Source organism: Nymphalis io, chromosome 25 (genome assembly GCF_905147045.1).
Source record: "Nymphalis io chromosome 25, ilAglIoxx1.1, whole genome shotgun sequence".
Classification (NCBI taxonomy): Eukaryota; Metazoa; Arthropoda; class Insecta; order Lepidoptera; family Nymphalidae; genus Nymphalis; species Nymphalis io.
This window is the reverse complement of record NC_065912.1, coordinates 8,029,225-8,053,987: the sequence shown is the minus strand read 5'-3', so window position 1 is coordinate 8,053,987 and position 24,763 is coordinate 8,029,225. Positions and strand designations below refer to the sequence as shown.

Genomic DNA, 24,763 nt, shown 5'->3' with positions numbered 1-24,763 from the left:
ATTGTGTTCTGGTTTGAAGTGTGAGCCAGTGTTACTACAGGCCCAAGGGATATAACATCTTAGTTCCCAAGGTTTAGGTTTGTGGCGCATGGGCGATGTAAGGAACGGTTATTATTTCTTACAGCGTTTATGTCTATGGGCGACCACTCGACGCGATTTGCCCGTCTACCTACTTTATAAAATAAAAATAAAACTAAACAAACAACATTATGAAACTCGATTGTGCGGACGAATACGAGTACACTCTATTCGTCACTCGTAATTCAATGGGATGGCAATCCAACACGACCGAACAAAGTTTAGCGCAGGACTAATAGCTCTACGCGTTTTCCGGGGCACGGGAGTGTTGACAAACGAAATTCCAAACGTCGGTCTGCTATTGAGTGCGGTATCTAACAAAAAAAGCCCAAAAACTTATTACATATCGAATTCTGACCAATCATAAGCCATCTGAGCAAGAGAAATAATTCACTTGTGCACGAATTTCATTTAGATAATTTCATTGTTCGACGCGAAAACAATTCGATATGCCCGGAGAGAGATCAGATGACGGATCAACAATAAACGTTATTGGGTCTGTATTTCTGTTAAAAAACCTCAATATAGTTTTTCTTAAAAAGGTTTTAATAAGACAGACGATAGATATTAGGTCTGTATTTCTGTTAAGAAATAGCAGTATTGTTTTGCATAAAAAGGTTTTAATAAGCCAGTGATAGTAAACGATTAGGCTTAATAAATATTTTATTTCATTCAATTTATATAACTCAAGGTGAAATTTTAATTGCTAATTCTTACCCGTGTGAAGTTAAAACGAATCGCTGGTATTATATATACGTTACGAAAACTGCGTTAGATAATTTTTATATTCCTTAACGACATGCTTTCTTTCTTTGTGTGTTTTTTTAAAGATATTATGTTTTATTAGATTATTTAAAACCTATTTCCCACCCTTGTTAATTATAATTTTATTAAAATAATGAGATACGTAACTATGAATTCAAACTTTTTATTAAGATAAAAAAAAATGTTTATTGTTTAAAATAGAATATGTTTTGAAAACATTTTTAATTAAGAAGTATTATTTTTTAAAACATTTTAGTTAGACGCTTCAACATCAATATTATATATATTGTCTTCTGCTTCCTTCGGTGATAACCTAGTACCAGTAACAGTTTGTGAATGTCCCACTGCTGGGCTAGGGAAGGCTTGGAGCTTATTCCACCACGCCGTTCCAATGCGGGTTGGTTGTGGCAAATGTGGCAGAATTTCGGTGAAATTAGGCACATGCAGGTTTTCTCGCGATGTCTTCCTTCACCATGGTGGTTGTGGTGCTTGCCGGGGCTTGAACCCACGATCATCGGTTAAGATTCACGCGTTCTAACCACTGGGCCACCTCGGCTCGGTAGAACCCACTCATCACTTATGCTATCGCTAAACAGCGCTCCTGCATTGGTGTGTTTCGGTTTGAAGGGTGAGTGAGCACAAGGAACGTATCTTCTTAGTTCTCAACGTCAAGGTAATTAATGGTTAACATTTCTGAAAGTGCCAGCGTCTATGTGGTGACCGCTTATTTACCAGCCCGTCTTATTATGGATAAAAAAAATAATCCTCAAGTTTTTGGGCTATCCATTATACATATTGTTACTGTTTATCACGAAATGGTTCGAAACAACAATTTTCTTTCTAATAACGTGATAGCATCTATAAAATATATAAATATAACCAAGAAATATAAAGAAATATTTGAAACATCAAAATCATCCTTCGTTTATACGATAAGTACCTATTTCAATCAATTGTACCGATAAAAATAATCTTAACTTTTATGATCTATAAATGAAGATTGCAACCAACACTATGATGTAAGAGATTTCTGAAGCTGTTGTCTCATGTAATAGCGGTGTTGGATTCCAATTGATGATATTCTGTCGTAATATTAAGATATTAAGGACGACCTCGGAGCGCAACGCACGAGCTCGCACCGCGCCTTTGAAGTTACCGATTTGGCGGATCCGAAACCCGACAGCGATATTTAGATATACTCGTAGATCCAAAAGAAATTGAAATTTATCATAATCTTAATATATAATCTCTATAACTGGTATTATTTTACATAAGAACATTCGATGTCTTAAGTAATGTGTTAAATATGTTAATATATATGACATTGGTCTTGTTTACTTTAATTATATATTTGTACTCTATTACGTAATATATTATACGAAATATATATTTGACAGTAAATAACCAAGTTTCTGAGGTGACTAGTGTAAAATGAAAACAAAACCTTAGTTCAATTGAAATGTAATTTTTACCGCGAAAAGAAAGTTATGACAATTTATTTAATTCATTCAAAAGTAAAATATTAAATTTTAGATCTCAATTAATATCAATCAACTGATTTCCACGCGATTCTGCTCATACAAATGATTTTTTACACTGTAATTACGTAGAGCTGGTTATTTATACACGACCAATTAACTTGTATGCAATTACGAATATCAATTAAAAAATCAGTCTTGGCGCAATTATAACTTCCAATTCGACACCTTTACTAACATTCAATTTATTGTGATTAATATCTACTTTTTATGAAGGTATTTTTTAATAAAATAGCAATTTGTATTAGAAATCAATGCAACGAATATTTAATCTGATATATTATGCAAAATTGTGTTTATGCTTCGAATAATATTTGTCACGAGTTGATTATGATGTGTTCTGAAGATATGCGAAGCGAAAGAAAGTGCACACACACACCTAAACACACACAAACATAAAAACAAACAAATCAAAATAAACTTTATGGATTATTTTAATGTTAGGCACCACCGGTTCGGAATATTGATTTTACCGAGAAGAAATGACAAGAAGCTCAATACTTATTCAGCAATCAACGGAAATTACGGATACTTACTACAAGCTCATTTATCGTCTATTTAATCTTGTATAATATGTCTTAATTATTAATACTGTTTAAAATGACCCTTAATATTATTTTTTGGTAAATTAAAAATTGCCTGTCTAATTCACTAAAAAAACACACAGACTTCGAATTATAAAATTAAAAAAAAAAGTTTTAACTTGACTACTAAGACGCTCACGCATGACCGATTACATACGCTTGGTAATATTTTATGGTTAACATAACAGTTAACGAATTATATGATTTAGTTATAACCGTTGTTAATCAGCGTCTAAATCTATAAAATGCCTGTCGATTACTCTATTTCTAAAATGGAAATAAATTCGTGCTATTTAGCTATAAACCTGCACATGTCGGAAGAGATCTGAGATAGCAATAGTGGAGTTATGTATTGGAATAAACGCAGACGTTTTCCTTAACTAGATGAGTATTTATTTGGACCTTTATTTTATTAATTTCGTTTACTTTTTTAAGTTCATACGTTTCAACATTATCCCCATTAAGTTTGAGCTTTTGTGGTGTCAGAATGGAATGGAACACATTTTTTCATTCTGCCTTTCTTGGTTTCTTGAAAAGTTGTCAGTTATTTTTTTATTTTTTTAATATATATATATAGAATAGGAAGGCGGACGAGCAATTAGGCCACCTGATGGTAAGTGGTCACCAAACGCCTTTAGACATTGGCATTGTAAGAAATGTTAACCATCGCTTACATTGCCAATGCGCCACTAACCTTGGGAACTAAGATTTTATATCCCTTGTGCCTGTAATTACACTGTTGTTGACATTGTCAATGTCACTTAGCAATTCGTCCTCTATTTATAAAAACTGCCAAGTTGCATAAGTCTTTCTTATATATATTGAATGCTGCAACGCGCGGCCTTAACAATGTACGTAAGTTTTCGTGGGTACTCCTATGCCTCACTATCAAAGTTCTACGGGACGGCATACTTCACGACCGGAGGGGTCGGTCATAGAACAAGTGATTTGATTTGTGACACAGTCTTTAACCTCTGTAGCTGTTAACAATCATATTTGTAAATGTTAACTATATATGTCCGAATAAATAAATCATCATCATCATCAACAGCCAATCGTTGTCCACTGCTGAACATAGGCCTCTCCCAAGGTGCGCCAAAGCTCCCTGTCCTCCGCCTTCCGCATCCAGTTGGTGCCCGCCACCTTCTTAAGGTTGTCGGTCCACCTGGCTGGAGGGCGCCCTACGCTGCGCTTGCCGATTCGCGGTCTCCACTCTAGGACTCGTCTGCTCCAACGGCCATCGGTCCTACGACATACGTGACCAGCCCACTGCCACTTCAGCCTGCTAATTTTGCAAGCTATGTCGGTGACTCCGGTTCTTTTCCGGATAATCTCATTTCTGATCTTATCCTTCAAAAATACTCCAAGCATAGCTCGCTCCATAGCACGCTGAGCGACTTTGAATTTGTGGACTAGTCCCGCAGTTAGTGTCCACGTTTCGGCACCGTATGTCATGGCAGGTAAGACGCATTGGTTGAAGACTTTCGTCTTCAAACATTGCGGTATAGACGACTTGAGGACTTGACGAAGGTTGCCAAATGCTGCCCATCCTAAGCGAATTCTTCGATCGGCTTCCTTCTCGAAGTTGTTCCTACCGACTTGTATTATCTGTCCTAGGTAGGTATATTCACTAACAACTTCGAGAGGTTTCCCCTCGACGTATATCGGTCCCGGCACGACATGCCTATTGAACATGACCTTGGTCTTGTCCAAGTTCATACCGAGACCGACACACCGGGAAGACTCGCCTAGGCTACGCAGCATTTCGGTGAGTTGTTCCAGCGACTCTGCTATGATGACGATATCGTCGGCAAATCGAAGGTGTGAGATGTACTCGCCGTTTACATTGACTCCATACCTAGTCCAATCCAGCGTTTTGAAAACGTCTTCCAACGCGTTGGTGAATAAATAAATAAAAATAGATTTATTATTTGAGACGAAGGAGAAAAACACTGCCAACTACAAGTTGTGATTGAAAATTTCTTAACAGAAAACCCCAACATTTTAACTCAATTAAAGTGGAAGGTTATGCAAAACATATAAAACGTGAGCATACTAAAATCTATTAACACCTTGAACTGAATGCTTGAATGTTTATGCTAAGATTGAATTGTATCCAATAGTCTTAATTGATTTCTTTTTTTAATGATTTTGACATAATTATGTCAAATTTTAATACCTAGGCTACCGAGTTTCACTCGGCGCCCTCGGTTTAATTTGTTATAAATTTGATACATGTAATGAAATATATATATATATATATATATATATATATATATATACACAAAAACTCGTCCCATAATAGTTTAGAATGAATTCGCTAGTGGTTTTCTTTTACGCAATCATCTTACAAAAGCTCGAGGTTGTAATATTTTACGATGCGATTAATGTTTATTAGTTTAAACTTCGTGTTGAAGTCTCTTTATCGTATTGCCCTTAACTGTAAATAATCATGGTTGTTTGTTAATTACCGATTGATACTAAATTGCCTATAATAAAAAGTTGGACTCTTAAATGGTAAAAAATATTTGGGTTAATTGAAGTAAAGATAGCTTCTATGTAAATATGAAGGGTTACGCCAAATGCCCAGTTACTATATTAAACAACAAACCTTTTTTTTTGTATATATTTTTCTTTCAGTAATTAATTTTTATTTTATCGTTTGGACAGGCAAATGAGCTACCTGATGGTAAGTGGTGGCGGAAAGAAATATTAACCATTCCTTACATCGCCAATACGCCACCAACTTTACGAACGAGGATATTATGTCCCATTTAAAAATGAAGGAAGGAAATTTGTTTTTGTCAAATAGTCAGCTTAAAATTTTTGGATACATAATTAGTTAGTAATGACCTTCACAGCTGCCTTATGTAGTGTGAACGTAGTACAAGCCAGGTGGCCAGCGGTGCTCATCGTGCCGTGACTTGGCCGTTACGAGGGGATTTATATATGAACTCATTCGAGGGTATATGCGTATAATGTACTCACCATTTGTTAAGGTTACGTCCCTAAAAGTTTGGGTGTACGCGTATACAATTCCTCTGGAATTTCGATAGGAATATCTTTAAGGGTAGATATAAATGTAATAATGATCAGTGTATGTACGGTATTTTATATATTGTGGGCGCACACACTTGTGCGCTAAACATGGCCTACGTAGTTGGCGAAATCGATCAGCATAACATCATTTTATGTATTTTATCAATCAATAAAATTATTTCTTTATCCTACATGACATGTGCGAAAAAAAGCGAATAGAAAAGCTCAAGACCACTGGGCAAAGACTTCAATTTCAAATACAATGAACTTGATATTAATGTTTTAAACCCGGTCACTATAATTAAGCAAGTTTTCATTTTAATTACGTATCTTGGATTTGTTTGGTTGACGCTTACACTACTTTTTTTTTATATATAGAATAGGAAGGTGGACGAGCATATGGGCCACCTGATGCTAAGTGGGCACCAAACGCCCTTAGACATTGGCATTGTAAGAAATGTTAACCATCGGTATTTGCGGTTCCACCAACCCGCATTGGAGCAGCGTGGTGGAATAAGCTCCAAACCTTCTCCTCGATAAGAGGAGAGGCGGCCTTTAGCCCAGCAGTGGGACATTCACATGCTGTTACGGTTACGGATTTAAGTTAAATTAATCGTCATGAACAAAAAAACGCGATCGTATTCAAAGTCACCGTGTCATTAGAGCGATATTTAATAAAACAGTCATTAGCAATTCAAAACAGCTTACTCATATATATAATTTATGAGTGCATATAAATTTACATATGAATTAATATTATTAATATCTGCACGAAATATTTTGCTTTTGTGTTCTGCGAGTATTAAGAAATCAATTCGTATCACTCGTGAAATTTTGGAAACTAATAGGTGATATGCTATTTCGATACACTGATTTAAATTAAATGTTATCATTAATTAACTTTGGTAGGGCTTTGTGCGGGCCCGTCTGTTCTGTTGTCACTCCTCACGTATTTTATCGCCAAAAACCTATATTTAGTATTGTTGCGAGCCTGTCACAAAGGTCATAACATCTCTGAATAAATATTGGGAAATATCCCAAGGTTGATGTCGCATTAACGTCGTAAGGAATAGTTAATGTAATGTGGTGATCGTTTACCATCACGTGACCAATTGCCCTTCCGCCTATCTATTTTAAAAGAACGCATTTCTTTTGCACGCCGATCGACGTATTTTTTATTCAAATCCAAATACGGACTACGCCGTCTGGCGTAAAATTGTTTACACCTTCGCGAAATGTAAGCTATTGTTTAAAACTTGCAAATATATATTGGAATCGACCATTGCAGTGTTCATCGTTTCGTGAAATGTGCCTTTTAGAAATTACGCTAATTCTAATTCAAGTGCAGAAAACTTTAATGGACGTATGTATGAAATACGGGCCGCATTTAAGTTTCGTTTAATTGTCTACCGCATTGAATAGGTTAATATCTCATTTAAAAATAATAAAAAATATAACTACACTTAAGATGTAGTTTAGAGTATCCTGCTTCCCCCTTCCTTCTTAAGTCCACGCGAGCTGGTTCTCGATGTCACCGCCTAACTGTGACATCAATTCCATCGCGCACAAAGAAATTTGGCAAGTCCTTTCTTTTTCGGACTTCCAAAAAATGTAATTCCTTACCAGCTCACGTGTTCCCCTCCTCTTACAACCCGGGTTCCTTCAAAAGAGGCGTGAAGAGGCATCTTGCGGGCCGGCAAGGCGGGGACGGCTAGTACAGAACATTCTTCCCGACTGTACTGGCCGTCGTCGCGTTTGGACTCTACTACCACTTACCATCAGGTGGAGTAGAGTCATTTGCCATCCCGGCGCATAAAAAAAAAGTATGTTAACGTAAAGTTTTTTTTTTAATATAACGGAGTAATTTATAATTCAACTATGTATTCGTAATTTAACACGGCACTTGTACCACTTACGTCAGAAAAAAACTTGCATAAGTTTTACGTCTATATCTGGTGTTGCCTTTTCCTTTTCCTAGAGCCTACATTTTATCTAGACTTAGTCAATTGGTTTACTTAATTCGCTTCTGTAACAGTCCATGAAAGATTAAACGTCATATTTAAAATCGTAATGACGCGGTTGAATTTTAATGTAACGTTTGAGTGAGACATTTCTGATTCGACGAAGAGTTTTGTCACGGGTGAGTTGCATGTGTTCTTCTGTTTCGTGTGCCTATAAAGTTCATATACTATACTTCCTGAAGTATTAAATTTGAATTATTAAACTCAGAGAAGTTCTTTCCATTCATTCCTAGATTCCAAAAAATGAATTATAATTTACTAATATATTAATGATTATAAGTGGATAAATAATTTGACGAGCCGGTTGGCGCGGTTGGTAGACACTTGCCTTTCACGCCGAGGGCTGTGGGTTCGATTCCCACCCAGGAGAGACATTTGTTTACATGAACATGTCTGTGTGTCCTGAGTCTGGGTGTAATTATCTATATAAGTATGTATTTACAAAAGAAAAGTAGTATATGTTACTCCATTATCATTTATATATAGAAGATAATAAAGACAAATAAACCAGAGATAAAAGTATATCAGTTGTCTGGTTTCCATAGTACCAGCTTTGCTTAGTTTGGGATCAGATGGCCATGTGTGAATAATGTCCTAGGATATTATTATTATTATAATACAACAATATTCCACTTAACTACTTATTATATTTTAATTCTACTAAAAATATTACCCATTAATTCTACTTCCGAAATCTCGGTAACAACTGCCGACATTCAAAATGCAAGTTTTCGACACATCTAGTCACAGTTGTTTATTTGTCTTTATTATCTTCTATATATAAATGATAATGGAGTAAAAAAAAATTAAAGGTACTTTTAAATAACTACTTCACAATAACTCCGACATATAATGACAATACAATGACATAACCTTAAATATTTCGATTGGTGATTGTCAAATGCTTATCATATTTTTTTAATGTCACAAAGACTTTCAGTTGTGGCTAAAATGGCAACAGATTATGTACCGAATGTCACGTAGGATGCACAGACGATACGAAAGATCTTATTTTAAATTTTACTAATGTCACGACCGTAGTGGCGTTAAATTCAATATTTAAAATTCGAACATGAATATTTTTGACCTTCGATTAGTGAATCGTAATAAGAACTCTTTCATACGGTTTCTCTGTCCATTATAATAATAATTAGTCAATTATATTAAACCTTATTCAGAAACATTAAAAATATATCGTGTACATGCAGTGTAATTACTCATGTCCTTTTTTGACTGTCTCGTTGTCTATTGTTAATAATACCACCAGTAAAGGTTCCATGCGGTTTGCTGGTGGTAGATCTTTATGTAAGGTCGTCTGGGTAGGTACCACCCACTTATCAGATATTCTACCGCAAAACAGCAGGACCTAGTATTGTTGTGTTCCGGTAATTACAGGCACAAGGGACATAACATCTTAGTTCCCAAGGTTGGTGGCGCATTGGTGATGTAAGCGTTGGTTAACATTTCTTACAATGCCAATGTCTATGGGCGTTGGTGACCACTTACCATCAGGTGGCCCATATGCTCGCCCGACTTCCTATTCTATAAAAAAAAAATTGATATAAGACCGCAGACCCCAAGGTCCTGAGTTCAAACCCCAAGTCGGGCCGATTCTCTTTCTCTAAAGTACGGTGTCTGAAAGTTATAAGTGTGTGCACTCCCATGCCTCGGAAAGCACGTAAAGCCCTTCGTACTGCGCCTGAACTCTTTCCGGTCATATCAGATTTGCTGTCCCATGGGCATAGAGAGTGCACGTGTGTTCGCGCACAGTCTTGTGCACTTTAATATATCCTGCGAAGTTGTGATCTTCTTGGCCATCGTGGCCGAACTTTGTCAGGAGGACATAATCATCATAATGACTCATTTAAAGCAATTTATATTTTTGTTTTGTGAATAATAATACCAGAATTATTATTATCGTCATTATAATTAAATAAATAGAGTTAGAAGTGATCTATTCTTTCTAGTCTTATAATTGTGTTTATTTTCCTCATGAATCACATACGCAGTGGATTGATGGACTTTGACTTTGTTAATGGATTTAAAAAATGTAACCAAGGACGTTTGTGTAGTCAATTTTATTATACAGTCAGTACGTTTATAGATAGAACGCCTTCAGATTAAAATGATACACCCCGAACTACTTCTTATTGAAAATTGTAAATAACTACGAAATTTTCCAAATTTCATCGTTGCTAAGTTTTTTTTGTTACTAAATCAATGCAAATGCAGTAAATAACTGATAGCAGAATCAGAAAATAGAGCCGCGATGACCCAATGGTTAGAACTCGTGAATCTTAATCGTATAGTGCAAACCCAGGTAAGTTTCACTGCACCACTGAATTTTCATGTGCTTATAATTGATCTCGTCGAAAACAGCGTGAGGAATCCTTCACTTGTTTAATTTCACTGAAATTTTACCTCACGTGTATCCTCCATCGTACGTTGGAGCAGCTTGGTGGAAGCAGCTCCTCGAAGAGATAGGATTCCTTAGTTCAGCAGTGGCACATTAACAGGCGGATACAGAAAACAACCTCATAATATATTGTATATATGTAATCAACACATATTATGTTATTATGGAAAGTTACTACATAAAACATTGTAAGACCTTCTTATCAGTTTACATTGTAACATAATTGTTTAGGAATTGAAATATGTTTCAATGTTTTTACTAAATTAAGCCTGTTGAACAATTCTCTCATTTATAGTGGGTGGAACTGATGAAAATTCTTGGTAAATAAACCCGGTCAGTCAGCCGAAACTAAACTTTTGAACAAATTAACTAGACAGTACAGTAACAGTCTGTTAATGTCCCACTGCTGGGCTAAAGCCTCCTCTCCCTTTTTGAGGAGAAGGTTTAGAGCTTTTTCCACTACGCTGCTCCAATGCGGGTTGGTAGAATAGACATGTGACATTATTTCAATGATATTGAACACATGCAGGTTTCCTCACGATGTTTTCCTTCACCGTCAAGCACGAGATGCATTATAATCACAAATTAAGCACATGAAAATTCAGTGGTGCTCGCCCGGGTTTGAACCCACGATCATCGGTTAAGATGTTTTTTTTTACTAGACAGTATTAATGATAAAATAAAAATTATAAACTGTTTTCCAAATAAGAATTAATTTATTACAATCTCTATCAAATGAACAACTTTATCTTAATGTGATCAAAAACGTGCTTCCTACGTAATGTACATACGTGCTTCAACAGATCACGTTATGTATTATTATACTCTTGCCTTATTTATAGACAACAAAAAACAAATAGTATATATAGCCTTTTCCAACGGAAGGAGTTAAGACAAATAAACAAGAATTAATGTGATATGCATTATGGTTTCGCGAAAGAAATACTATTTGAATGTCAGCGAAGTTGTTGTTGGATATTTGGAAGTGAAATTGAAGTGTTTATAAGTCGTTAAGTGGAATAGTTTTGTATTATTAGTTTAGTATTATAAATCAAGAACTGTTTATAGTGCATAATATAGCGGAACTGTTGGCAAATCACATGAAATACGTAAATCTATGGTTTGTTTATTTTAACTCGCTCTTCGATTGGAACAGGCTTTAGGTCTATGATATCTTTGTTAGTTAGTGCTATTCTGTAGGAATTCATTTCATTACTCACCCGTGAAATGTTGACAACCTTCTTATAGTGATATACTATTTTGATGTGTGTATTCTTGAAATGTTACCGTACAAATAATTATTAAGGCCAATGTCGCATATCACTTTCTGACATTTCACGACCTTTTTCTGCGGTGAGTTTCGAGTTTGATCTTACAGAATAGCCCCACTGAACTCTTCGGAACTTTTCTTTAAGTAATTTAGAACATAGAGACTATGAATTTCGACTCTTATAGAGTCAAATACTGTATTATATAATAAGCTTTAATAAGTTACTTAAAAACAGAAAAAGACTTCAATGTTTTCGTCGCTGTGAAAACAATTTTTTTTTCAGATCAATTTAGTTCACAGATAATAATGTAAATTAAATGCGGGCACACAAGTATCTACACGCTCACGCACACATGCTCATTGTATCAACTACTGTTGTACAATTGTTGTATATATGTATATGTACAACATATGTTGTATAAATAATTCTGGAACATCCTGTGACATTTTTTTTTCACACAAGCAATCCAACACACACATTCATATTTAATAAATAAACACAAACGTAATTATCTGTACTCATATGTAGATGTACATAAAAATAAATAAAAACATTAGGTAACGGATGTGTTTAAGAGAAAGCAAAAGTGTTATTGAAAGATTATCTTACAAATAAACAAAACTGTAGCGAACAAAAAACTTATAACACAAAATGTTACCGAGTGTAACGATATTTTTATCCATAGGCAAGCATCCACCAACCACGTCAACCGGCTCGTTAAATGCTGATGAAATTATTTATCCACTATTTATTTTTTATTATTATATTATTTTCTATTATTATATTATTTTTTATTGTCATTAATATATCAGTACATTATAATTTATTTTTTGAATCTAGGCATGAATGGAAAGAACTTCTCCGAGTTCAATAATTCAAACTGGTGTAGGAGATTCAGTATATTTAGTTGAAGGTGATCAAATTTATTGTACTATTCTTCGCTCGTGGCTTCCCTGTGTGTTAGGTGTGAGCTGCAGATGTTGAGTTGAACTTGAGCTTCAATTTTCTGTCATACAATATTTTTCTTTGAAAGCCTTACACACAGAAAGACAAACATAGTTACTTTCGTATTTATAATAATAGTATACATGATTGTTAGTTACAGCTCATATTATTATAATAACTGATGGGATGGGACGAGAGCTGATGATGATGAGATGAAAATGTTTGTAATTAAGTAAAAATGATTATTACTACTATTCTTCAACATGTATTATTAAAAAAAATAGTTTTTTAATAGCACTTTAGTGCGATTTCACTACTGAGCGTTACTGCTTCTTCCCCGTTGGTTTTAACGTGATGTTTTACAAATTCCAATCACACGGGGAGTAAAGAGGAATAAACAACGTTGACATCAAATTGACGCGACATTGGTCGAGATCTTGAATAATCTATGATATTGACTATGGATTCGCGAAAAAATGGCGTTTTAATGTCCGAGTAATCTTGGGAAGTTAAATTAAAGTGGTAATAACTAGTTAACTGGAATAGTGTTGTATTATAAATGAAGGTATCAATCTACGGTATTCATTATGGATTCTTGAAGATATTTTGTATGTCGGATTGTTGTCGGAAGTTTGGAACGATTAAGGAGGATTGACGAGATGGCCTAGTGGTAAGAACGCGTGAATCTTAACCGATGATCGTGGGTTCAAACCCGGGCAAGCACCACTGAATTTTCATGTGCTTAATTTGTGTTTATAATTCATCTCGTGCTTAACGGTGAAGGAAAACATCGTGAGGAAACCTGCATGTGTCTAATTTCATTGAAATTCTGCCACATGTGTATTCTACCAACCCGCATTGGAGCAGCGTGGTGGAATAAGCTCCAAACCTTCTCCTCAAAAGGGAGAGGAGGCCTTAGCCCAGCAGTGGGACATTAACAGGCTGTTACTGTAAGGAGGATTAAGTAGTTAAGTGGTATAGTGCTGTATTATACAAATAGATAATTAATCAAGTATTTGTAGTGCATACTATGGCAGAGTAAATCTTATGGAATATGGAAAGCTAAGGGTTTTTTTTAATAAATAATATCGTAACTAATATATATATGGTAAGAGTGCGTGAATCTTAACCGATGATCGTGGGTTCAAACCCGGGCAAGCACCACTGAATATTCATGTGCTTAATTTGTGATTATAATTGTTCTCGTGCTTGACGGTGAAGGAAAACATCGTGAGGAATCCTGCATGTGTCAATTTCACTGAAATTCTGCCACGTGTTTTCCACCAACCCACATTGGAGCAGCGTGGTGAAATAAGCTCCAAAACCTTCTCTCAAAAAGGAAGAAGAGACCTTAGCCCCACAGTAGGACATTCACAGGCTATTACTGTAACTAATATAATAAATGCGTAAGTGAGTTTGTTTTTACGCTTTCATATCTAAATTACTCAGATCCCAACATTAAGAATTTTTTTTGCATAAAATTTGTCAGTGGTACTATAAAGGACCAACTCTTCGCACATAAACTAGTAGTCTATAACTGCCTCGTTGATCTAGTGGCTTGATGTAAGGTCGCGTACACGGAGGTCTGATAATATCTCCTGCGCAGTTGTCTAATCTCTCCTGAGATTAGCCACCATGGCCGAAATCGGTCCGGAGGACATTATTATTATTAGCAGTCTATAAATATTCTCAATGTATGGGTAAGCATTTTGTTTTTAAATCAGACTGGCAGATTGAAGTAAGCGTTTACAAATTAACAAACTCTATAATTTTACAGCTTTATCGTATTAATATAGATTTATTTATCCACGAATTCTTATATATGTTACATAATTAAAATATCGTTACACTCGGTAACATTTTGTGTTCTAAGTTTTTTTTTCGCTACAGTTTTGTTTATTTGTAAGTTAATCTTTAAATAATACTTTTGCTTTCTCTTAAACACATCTGTTACCTAATGTTTTTATTTATGTTTATGTACATCTACATATGTGTACAGAGAATTACGTTTGTATTTATTTATTAAATATGAATGTGTGTGTTGGATAGCTTTGGACTAAAGTACTGTGTTTACAGAACCCTTTGAATGTTGTATTATATCTTCAGTCAAATTGGAATACGTTCAAAAAATGTTGTATTACGAAACCATTTTAAAAAGTAACACGTCTCCAAATTTTAGTATTACTATATAGATGGAATTATATTTGTGTTTAATTAATAAATATAAATGTGTGTGTATGTGTTGGAATACTTTGTATTGAATGATCTTGGAATGTATTTTCAGTTGAATAGTACTTAACTTAATACGTTTAGTAATAATAATTTTATAACGAAAACATTTTAAAAAGCGACATGTCTTCGATTTACTTATCTTGTCTTGCGAAATCTTCTTTATCAACATTTTATATTATAATTAATCATAAAATTAACAATTTCTACAGTACGTGATTTGTCAGTGACGAAGACACGCCTTGAAGGAATTTATAAAAAAAAAGTGTACAAAATTGTTCATAGTTATATATCCTATACAGTTTTATATTTCATTTATATTAATTCTTAAATCGACCAGTAATTTGAGCACGTGACTTACACGAAAATTGCGGGTTCAAACCTGAACAAACACCACTGATTTATCACGTGCTTTATTAGATTTTATTATTCGTTTTGGTTCGACATTTTTTTTTTTTCTTTTTTTTTCTCTCATCCCCTATGCGCAACTAACCTTGGGAACTAAGATGTTATGTCCCTTGTGCCTGTACACTGAGTCACAAATCCTTGAGGGAACACAACAATACGAAGTACTGCTGTTTTGCGGTAGAATATCTGATTATAGATGGTTACATAGACGAGTTTGCACAAAGCCGTACCACCGGTTAACATTAAAAGAGAACATCGTAAAGAAACCAGCGTTTGTCTAATTCCACTGAAATTTTGCCACGTGTATTTCACCAACCTGCAATGAAGCAGCGTGGTTGGTATAAGCTCCAACCTTTCTTTGCTGACGATGAGCATAATATAAATTTTAAAGAAGTTTACAATCATCAGTCAACCAATTCGGTTCGGTAAAAAAACAATTGCAAAAATCGTATTAATTTTCAAATACTCGCAATAAAATATAATAAATATTTTATTGAATATTAATATATGTCTTTCTTTCAAGTCTAATCGTACGAAAACAATACCTTGACTCAGAATAGCAATAACGTAATAGTACAAATAATTTTCTTTGATTGTTTCAGATTTTCTTTTTCACCATGGGAATGAAAACACTATTATGAAAAGCAACAATGTTAATCGCTGTCTCGTAAATACGATAACGAGAAAACGAGACAAAAACTGCGTTTGAAGAAATGTGACATAACGCCATCTAGGGGTAACCGCTTGTATTAGAAAGAAAGTGGCTCGAAACGATAACGATGAAGCTAAATTTATTTAAGCGGTCGATGATTTTCGCGACTTTCTTCGGGTCGTGCCTGTGTATAGCGCTGATTGTGGCGTCTTTGGGGACGATACATTGGGTGGACGCGAGAGCTAGAAGATTGTCGAATCCAACGGAATCCGAGGGAAGAATCAGTTTTGGACTGTTTGAAGGTCACAAGGCATTGAATTTCGGCTATGGCTGGAGGAATCATGATTTTAGCTGTAAGTATTTTAACATATTTATTATTTTTTTATCGTTCGTTTCAAATGATGAGCGAAATAGACTTGTTGGTTAGGCGATTCTTATGAGTTATAACAAACAAAACACATAGGACTGCAACCATTACATCACTGACTCACCCATTCATACGAACTGACTGACCTGACTAGTGGCTAGCTTATAAGACAATAATAATAATAATAATATCCTGGGACATTTTTCACACACGGGCATCTCATCCCAAATTAAGCTTGTACAAAGCTTGTGCTATGGAAACCAGACAACTGATATACTACTTTTCTTTTATAAATACATACTCATATAGATAATTACACCCAGACTAAGGACAAACAGACATGTTCATGCAAACAAATGTCTGTCCTTGGTGAGAATCGAACCCACAACCTTCGGCGTGAAAGGCAAGTATCTACTAACCGCGCCAACCGGCTCGTCAAAAAGACAGTAGACCATGTGGTCCTAATTTTAAACCCGGGTAGTGCCAAGGGTTTTTCTGTCAAGAAATTCTCACTAGCAGCCATACTACGGTTCAGGGAATTGCCATTGTTTAAAATTCGATGTCTCGAAAAACAAGTTTTTTCCGTCGGATTGCTGGCCCAAAGGTTTATGGAAGTAAGGGATTAGGGAGTGCATATGTGTTTGCAGTCTCACGCAAAATTTTACATGATTATGGGCCATTGAGAGATGTAAAAGTCGCAGGTGAGATCCTGACCCTTCGGCTATAGTCACGTCATCACTCCTAACCCAAGCATAACACTTAATTGGAGGTGTAAATAGATTAGTAATACCTTAAAACGGGCATTGCTGTTTTTCTTTACAAATAAATAAATATTTTTTTAAATAAATAAATTATTACTATTAATTATGTTTTATCGTTTCAGTAAAAGCTGGTAATCATCCAGCTCGACGTTGGGCGTGGTGCGGGACCGCGGCACAGTTGGCGGTAGCATTGGCTGCCTCCGCTGGAGCCTGTATCTTGGCTGCATTGGGATCCGCAGCAAGGAGTCGTTGCTCGCCACGACCTTTGCTTTTATGTAATAGTGCTATTGGTGAGTTTCTAAACGTTTTTTTTTTTATTTTTTTTTATTTATGACTTGAAAAATAAAATTAGATGAAATCATATTAAACCTCTTTCTAATTTATTATATATTAAATATATGTAGCATTTGATTTTCTTTAATATGTGTAAGCCCATCTGGTGTAGTGTGAATAGTTAATAGCGCAGCTACTTAATCATCATCATCATCATCATATGCAGCCCATATTGTTCCACTGCTGGACATAGGCCTCCTCACCGGATTCTATATATAATATTTAATATTATATTCTAAAATCTTCTCACAATCGCGATGCATATTGTTGTATAATTTAATAGCCTGGTTTTGTGTAAATTGGTTTAGTAAGTTTTTTCAGTTACTAACAAACGTCTCCTCATTTATTAGAATAGATAGATTTTTTTTTATTTGATGAAGGTGGACGAGCATATGGGCCACCTGATGGTAAGTGGTCACCAAACGCCCTTAGACATTGGCATTCTAAGAAATGTCAACCTTCGCTTATAGCCAATGCGCCACCAACCTTGGGAACTAAGATTTTATGTCCCTTGTGCCTGTAATTACACTGGCTCACTCACCCTTCTTGCTTTTCTTTTTCTTCTAGATGTTCTGGTTGCACGTGTACTTGTGAGCGTCATTACAGGCGTAAAGGACATGACATGTAATAGCTTCCATAGTGGAGCATTGATAACGGAAGGGGTTTTACTACTAACAGTGTCAATATCTAAGGGTGGAAGTGCCCACTTGGCTCGTATACTCGTCTGCAAATAATAGCAATAGCAATTATATTCTGTAGTTTTTGAAGTATCTTTGAATAAAATTCATCTTGTTTCTGACATATCTTTTCTTAATGTTGTCTCTGATTATGAGTTAGGAAATTGACCATTCCTATAAGAATATTTTTGGTTGAAAAGATGTGACGTCACTAGGCTGCCCGTAAAAATCCTTATATAGCATTCACTGTGCAAAAATTCGATGGTGATGATCAGTGATGTAGCCAAAAATACTCGAAATACATAGAGCTCCGTATCGATAATCTAATATTTATAATGAAAAATGACGTTGTTTTTTCAGTTCTTTTCACGTTGGGCGCAATAGCAGTATGGTTAACGGAGTTCTTCCTCAGATTGCAGCACAATGTCATGTCAGATGAAGATCTAGCGAACACGTGGACGTCGGACATGACAGCTGACTTGGGACTCTCTTTTTGGTAATATTATTAAAATGTCACATTCATAAAGTACGCAATTTTATTCTCTGTTTGTTAATCGATTTGATATGTTTGATAATCATTGACTAGCTTTAGTTTTATCAATGGGCAAAAATTGGAATTAGGGATGGATTATTGGAAATAACATAATATGTTTTTCTAATATTTTCAATAATGATTTTGGTCAAATATCGACCGCTGAGCGAACACTAGTTATTTTAAATGTACAATATTCTAGAATTGTATTTCATAAAACAAACAATTAAAGGTATATATGTAATGGTGTTCTCTTGACTCGTATCTGTCACGGCTATTCTCATTGACAGCCTTTCGTACCGAGACTCTGTCGAAGATGCGTGTCAGTCTGTGTTGGTATTGAGATTCGAAGCCACTTCAATATGTCATACCAAAATGCAAAGTGAAAGAGGAAGTATCGCTCCCCTCGGTGCATCGGTCGGCATCCTTCCCTAATATCACGCACCCTGAGAATGCATACTGTTTCTTACTGTTGTTGTTTGAACTACTTGGATAATTGAAACGAAATACTTTCTTTTTATTTCAGGCTCATAGTAGCGGCGACAATAACAGCATTTATAAATAATGTATGTATCCTCATAGCTGCTTCAGATGGACGAGACGTAGATACCATCGCGCCAGCCTTAGAAGAGAAGGTGAATGGGGCGATCATGTTGTATTAATAGAGTAAGTGGATGAAGTGGAAACCTAAGTGGATAAAGGTGTTGTGTCGCGTTTCTAAACTATGAATTTGTGGCAATAAATGACAATTTCAAGTCTGAAGCTGAAGCTGCCATGATGTGTATAGTACACGCTTCAGCTTACATATTTAAGCTTTAAGAGCTATAATCGTATAAAAGAATGTCATTTTTTAATCATATTTTTTTTAATGACACCGTCCACTTACGTCATCAAACGTTAACTAGTGATGTAGTTTAACTATCGACAAATCGATTGTTGAAAATGAGAATCGTTTGAACACAAATAATTAAAAATAGTGTACATTTTTAACTCGATAAGTATGAATTATTGTAATCTATGCAGTATTTTGGACCTGGAAGTATAAACTAAACACTAGATGTTTTTATAGTTCGTAATACGAATAAACGGGAATAATTCAATGGAAAAATACGACGGTTAATTAAAAAGTGAGTTAGTTCTGAACGTACTTATGAGTAATTTACAAAATATAATGCATTTAACTGCACTCGATGTTAGTTCGGAATGTATTGTAAGCAATCTCTAAACTAAATTATGGTTGAATTAAAAATATTCTTATCTTCAAATAACCTTGGACTGAAAAAAAACCGCCAATTTTCTTTTCGCGCCTTTTTACTGTCGAACGTCAGCGCTGTGAAAAATGACTTTTAAGATAATATAACAACTCATACAAATAGCTTAATCACAAAGTGATTTATCTAAATATAATGATGTATAAGAAATATTTAACAATCTGCAATTTTCTGCAGCACAACTGACATTGTCGATCTCCTTATCAGTCTTCGCTTATTTTGTTACGCCATTATTAGTGACGTTTGCGTACTGCGCGTTAACCAATCAAAATTAATTAATACTTTGTTTAATAATTGTTATTTAGACATACATAACTTCTTAATTTTTTCCGTTTACCATGTCGAGTTATGCAATTAAAGTTTGGGAAGATCAAAACCCTTAAAAATATCTAGAAGCTTCGAAATTTTTCTAAATATTTTTTTTGGTTAGTTGTATTTACAAATTTTAACAAACCAATAACAACCGACCGAGTCCGACCAAGTAATGTACGCGCGAAACTAAAGGTTGGCAAGTCATGTCATATTAGTACATTTTGTTGTTAATATTGTTCAGTAAGAGTTATGTTGAAAAATAGTATTATACAAGTATTAAAAAACAAATTTTACAATTTAGTAAATTATAAATTAAATGAGCACAATGTTTAAAAATACTTATTAACACAATGTACTTTAATTTGATGAGTATAAGTGACCGATGTGTAACCTATTATGTATAAAATGGATAGCACGTTGCAATCTAATTTGATCTGGAAATTTTCCTCGTACCGTCCGAAGACAAACTTATTCCAAATACTATTTATATTTGCAAAATTATAAATAACGTTGAATAAAACAACAGACAATACGTCCTAACATATTTTGTCTTTAGGTGTTCATGTGGAATATTATAGCTGTCATGGCATAAATGATTTATGACAGCCGAGCACAGCAGTGATATCCTGTAAGAACTCACTTTATTGTTCACCCGCAAAATGGTCGCAACCGACTTATCGTGATATACTATTTTGATGCGTGTATACTTGAAATCATATAATAATTATGGTCAATGTCGCATATCACCTTCTGACATTTCTGCGGCGAGTTTCGAGTTTGTTCTTAAAGAATAAAGCTACTGATAACAAATATCTACATTTATTTAATGAAGGCCGTGACCACTGATATGACCACGACATTGCAACTCTGTGTAACGTGTTGTGCAATGTCGAGTTATCTGCGCCTGCGCTTCATAATCAACTGCACTTTTTTACGTGTACGTGTGTTTCTTTACATACATTCTGATTCTCCATTTTTATTGCTAATTTCTACTATAATACTGCGAACACACTATGTTACCAACACAAACACACATGTTAAAGGTGTCACAAAAAAAGGTATGACGATAATTGTGTATTGTAGATAGTACGCGTACCGTTTAAAGTTTACAAACTGACTTCCATTTATAAATGTATTTATAATAACTTTATTGCTCACATTTATTCAAAAATTAAGTGATAAATAAATGCTCAAATAAAATGAACTCAAATGTCCGTCCATTACGTGGGAAAATTGTAGTTGAGAACTGTAACCCTATTCCAATCGAAGGAGTAAAGATAAACAAATTAGATTTACAATACAATGCGATTTGCTAATTGTTCTGCTGTGTTATGCACTACGAACAGTTCTTGATTAATTTACATATATTTATACAATATCATTCCACTTAACTAGTTATAACCACTTTTATTTAACTTCCAAAGATAACAACTTCGCGGATATTAGAAACGCCATTTTCCCGCGAATCCATAGTCAATATCATAGACTATTCAAGATCTCGACCAATGTCGCGTCAATTAAATGTCAAAGTCGTTTATTTGTCTTTACTTTTCTTGTGGTTGGAATGGGCTGTAGAATGTTTTATTTATAGTTGCTAAGTCTTAGTTAAGTGATAAGGCTGAACTTTAGCGGTAAATATATAAAAAGTTAAATACATTTATGTAAAACGTTATTTTTATGGAGTTGATTAAAACGTGGCTCGTAACGAATGTCTTGTAGTATTAACCTGAATCAGATAATTGTTTATTTAAATCATTTATAATGAACTTTGAAAATCTACTAAATAATTTTAATTTTACTTTAAAGCGTTGGGTCTTTTTTTATTGTATTAGATTAAAAAAAAAATGAATTCGATTAAAAAAAATAATGAATCATTTTAGAAAAATATGTCTTGAATGTATTTCTTTTGTTGTGTTTTAATTATTAGTGCCATTAAGTTAAGTCTTTTGTAATTATTTTTCCACAGTAACTAATATTTATATTTTGTATTTTTTATTGTAATTTTCTCGAATAAAAACTAATCTGATTTTTTTAAACGTGTATTATTTTTAAAAGGCTTAAAACAATAACAAACATATATTTTTGTTATTAATAAAACCCATGTAATTCTTTGTATTAAATTAAAAACATTACATTCAACCTTACCATTTTTCTTACATTACACCCAAAGAAGTTTCTATTCAAAAAGTATACATAGTTACGTATAGTGCGTTATTTGTTGCACTCTGTAACTAAGGCGATATTTTAATTATTTTTGTAAACAATACAAGAAGAAAATCATTAAAAAATTAATGAAAAATACAAATTTCACGGCTCAACAACTAAACCGATAATTTTACCACAATCCTCTCATAGGCAGGCTAACTTGCGGGCAAAGACTGGTTCACAATATAATTAATATCATTTACATAATATAATAATTATTAAAGTCCTTTCATGAGTTATTGGCTTGTTACCTTGGCTGGTTCTTATTGCAAATGGATCGATTGTAATTATTTTAATTATTATTAAAATACCATATACATTGTTTTAATAATATTTCATTATGACGCGTCAACAGATAAAATATTTTTAAATGACAGATCGTATGGACAGCAAAAACAGTTTAAATTTTATTTATTAAATTCTCAATTAAAATAATGACTAAATTACATCTATATATACATATATAAATATAAAAAATAATGTTATTTTGTTCTTACTTGATTTTGTACTATTCATTTGATTGACTTAAAACTATAGAGTTTTTATTGATTCTTGAGGAAATGTTTCTTATTACAGTCCGAGCGCTATCAGAATACTTAACAATAATTTTCCGACTACGGCAAAGGTGAAAGTGGTATATGATTTTAGCAGATTATTTCTAAATAAATATATTTGAACATGTTAAAATGAAGATATATTTATGAATTTCTCTCAACTTTTTAATTGTTATAATGTAATCATTAATATAAAGGTATAATAAAATACAGTATTAACAAATAAATAAATAAATAAAATCCGTTGGTCCTTATAAAAAAGTATACAATATTTATAATTAAATATAGTGACGCTTGATTCAATAAACATACATATATCTTAGTATAATACGTTATTTGTAAAGGATAAGTACTTTCTAAATTTGTTTGCTTTCCAAAACCCTATTTTTGCTCCAAAGATCAAATATACACGTCTTGAAATTGGTAATTTAGCGTAATTCTATTGCGCCATTCAAGCGAACCAGAGTGTAGACCCACTTTATTCCGACATACTAAAATATTTAGAAAAATAATTCAAGCACAGAGTATACAATACATTACGTTTTGCTCAAAGCGCGCGTTTGACATTCAACGCACGTTCAGAAACGGGCGCGATTGAATCGGAACCCTATTGCCTTTGCCTACGTAATGCGTTTAGAAAACGATTTTGACAAGATTGCGACTAAATTGTATTTGTTACATAGCAGTTTACAAAGACGGCTATGGGGCCTGACTTTTAATGATAAGGTTCAATGGAAATATTGTTCGCTTTGTTTAAATATATTGAACAGAACTATTTGAGCCGATGTCTGTTAATACAATACCGTTTTTAAGTCGAAATATTTGACTATGAATTCAAATTTTGCTTGTCTTCAATTTTTCGGTAGTAAAATAGCTAAAATTTATATGCAATGTTATATTGTTTGTACTTCGTCCTCGTCTATTATTCTGTTATCTGATAGTATTATTTGTTAATCACTAGCTCAGCGATTATGGCTCGATGATCCGATGAGTGATGAATGATTTTGCATTTGAAATAATTACTACAAGGACGAAAAATGAAAGGTTATTTCGATACAGTAAAGTCTCTTCACTTCGTTGTAAAAGCCTGTTGAAGATGACATACAGTTGCTGGAAATCAACGAACCAGAATAAGTTTAATAATAGTAATAATATCTTGGGACATTATTCACACACGGCCATCTAATCCCAAACTAAGCAGAGCTTGTGCTATGGAAACCAGACAAGTATATACTACATATACTATATTTCTTTTGTAAATGCATACTTATATAGATAATTACACTCAGACTCAGGACAAACAGACATGTTCATGCACACAAATGTCTGTCCTGGGTGGGAATCGAACCCACAACCTTCGGTATGAAAGGCAGGTATCTACCAACCACGCCAACCGGCTATGTCAAATTTTTATTAAGAATACGTAATTGTGTAATGTAATTTATTTATTTAGGATCACCAACATGACATACAGTAATAATTACAAATTAAAAGTTTACAAATTAATAGATCTAAGTGTTGCCATACTTATAAGTAACCACGAAATGCAAAAAAGACACTAAAAATGTAAAATAATAATAATCACTATCATCAATACGATATAATAACAAAATATAAACAAATTTTAAAGCAGAGATCAGTTATGAGCGAACAACTCACACCTTAAAAAGTTCAATATAAAAATTGGAACTATTAAATATAATTAATTCTAATTTATAAATCATCTTTTATTATTTCGATTAACCCATAATGGAACAAAGCGAATTAAACTCTAAAATGGCATTCGTTAATAAATGTATTTTTTT

At 34.0% G+C, this 24,763-nt stretch overlaps 1 protein-coding gene across 1 annotated transcript in view; it reads left to right on the top strand.

Moving 5' to 3' along the window:
- Nucleotides 1-22,202, top strand: part of LOC126778285 (uncharacterized) — a 34,602-nt gene extending 12,400 nt beyond the window's left edge. The window contains exons 2-5 of the mRNA XM_050501779.1: nt 15,897-16,299; nt 17,197-17,364; nt 18,445-18,580; nt 19,143-22,202. Coding sequence (XP_050357736.1) covers nt 16,074-16,299; nt 17,197-17,364; nt 18,445-18,580; nt 19,143-19,278 — 666 coding nt within the window. The 5' untranslated portion in view covers nt 15,897-16,073 and the 3' untranslated portion in view covers nt 19,279-22,202. The remainder of the gene's footprint in view (nt 1-15,896; nt 16,300-17,196; nt 17,365-18,444; nt 18,581-19,142) is intronic.
- The last annotated feature ends 2,561 nt before the right edge of the window (nt 22,203-24,763 follow it).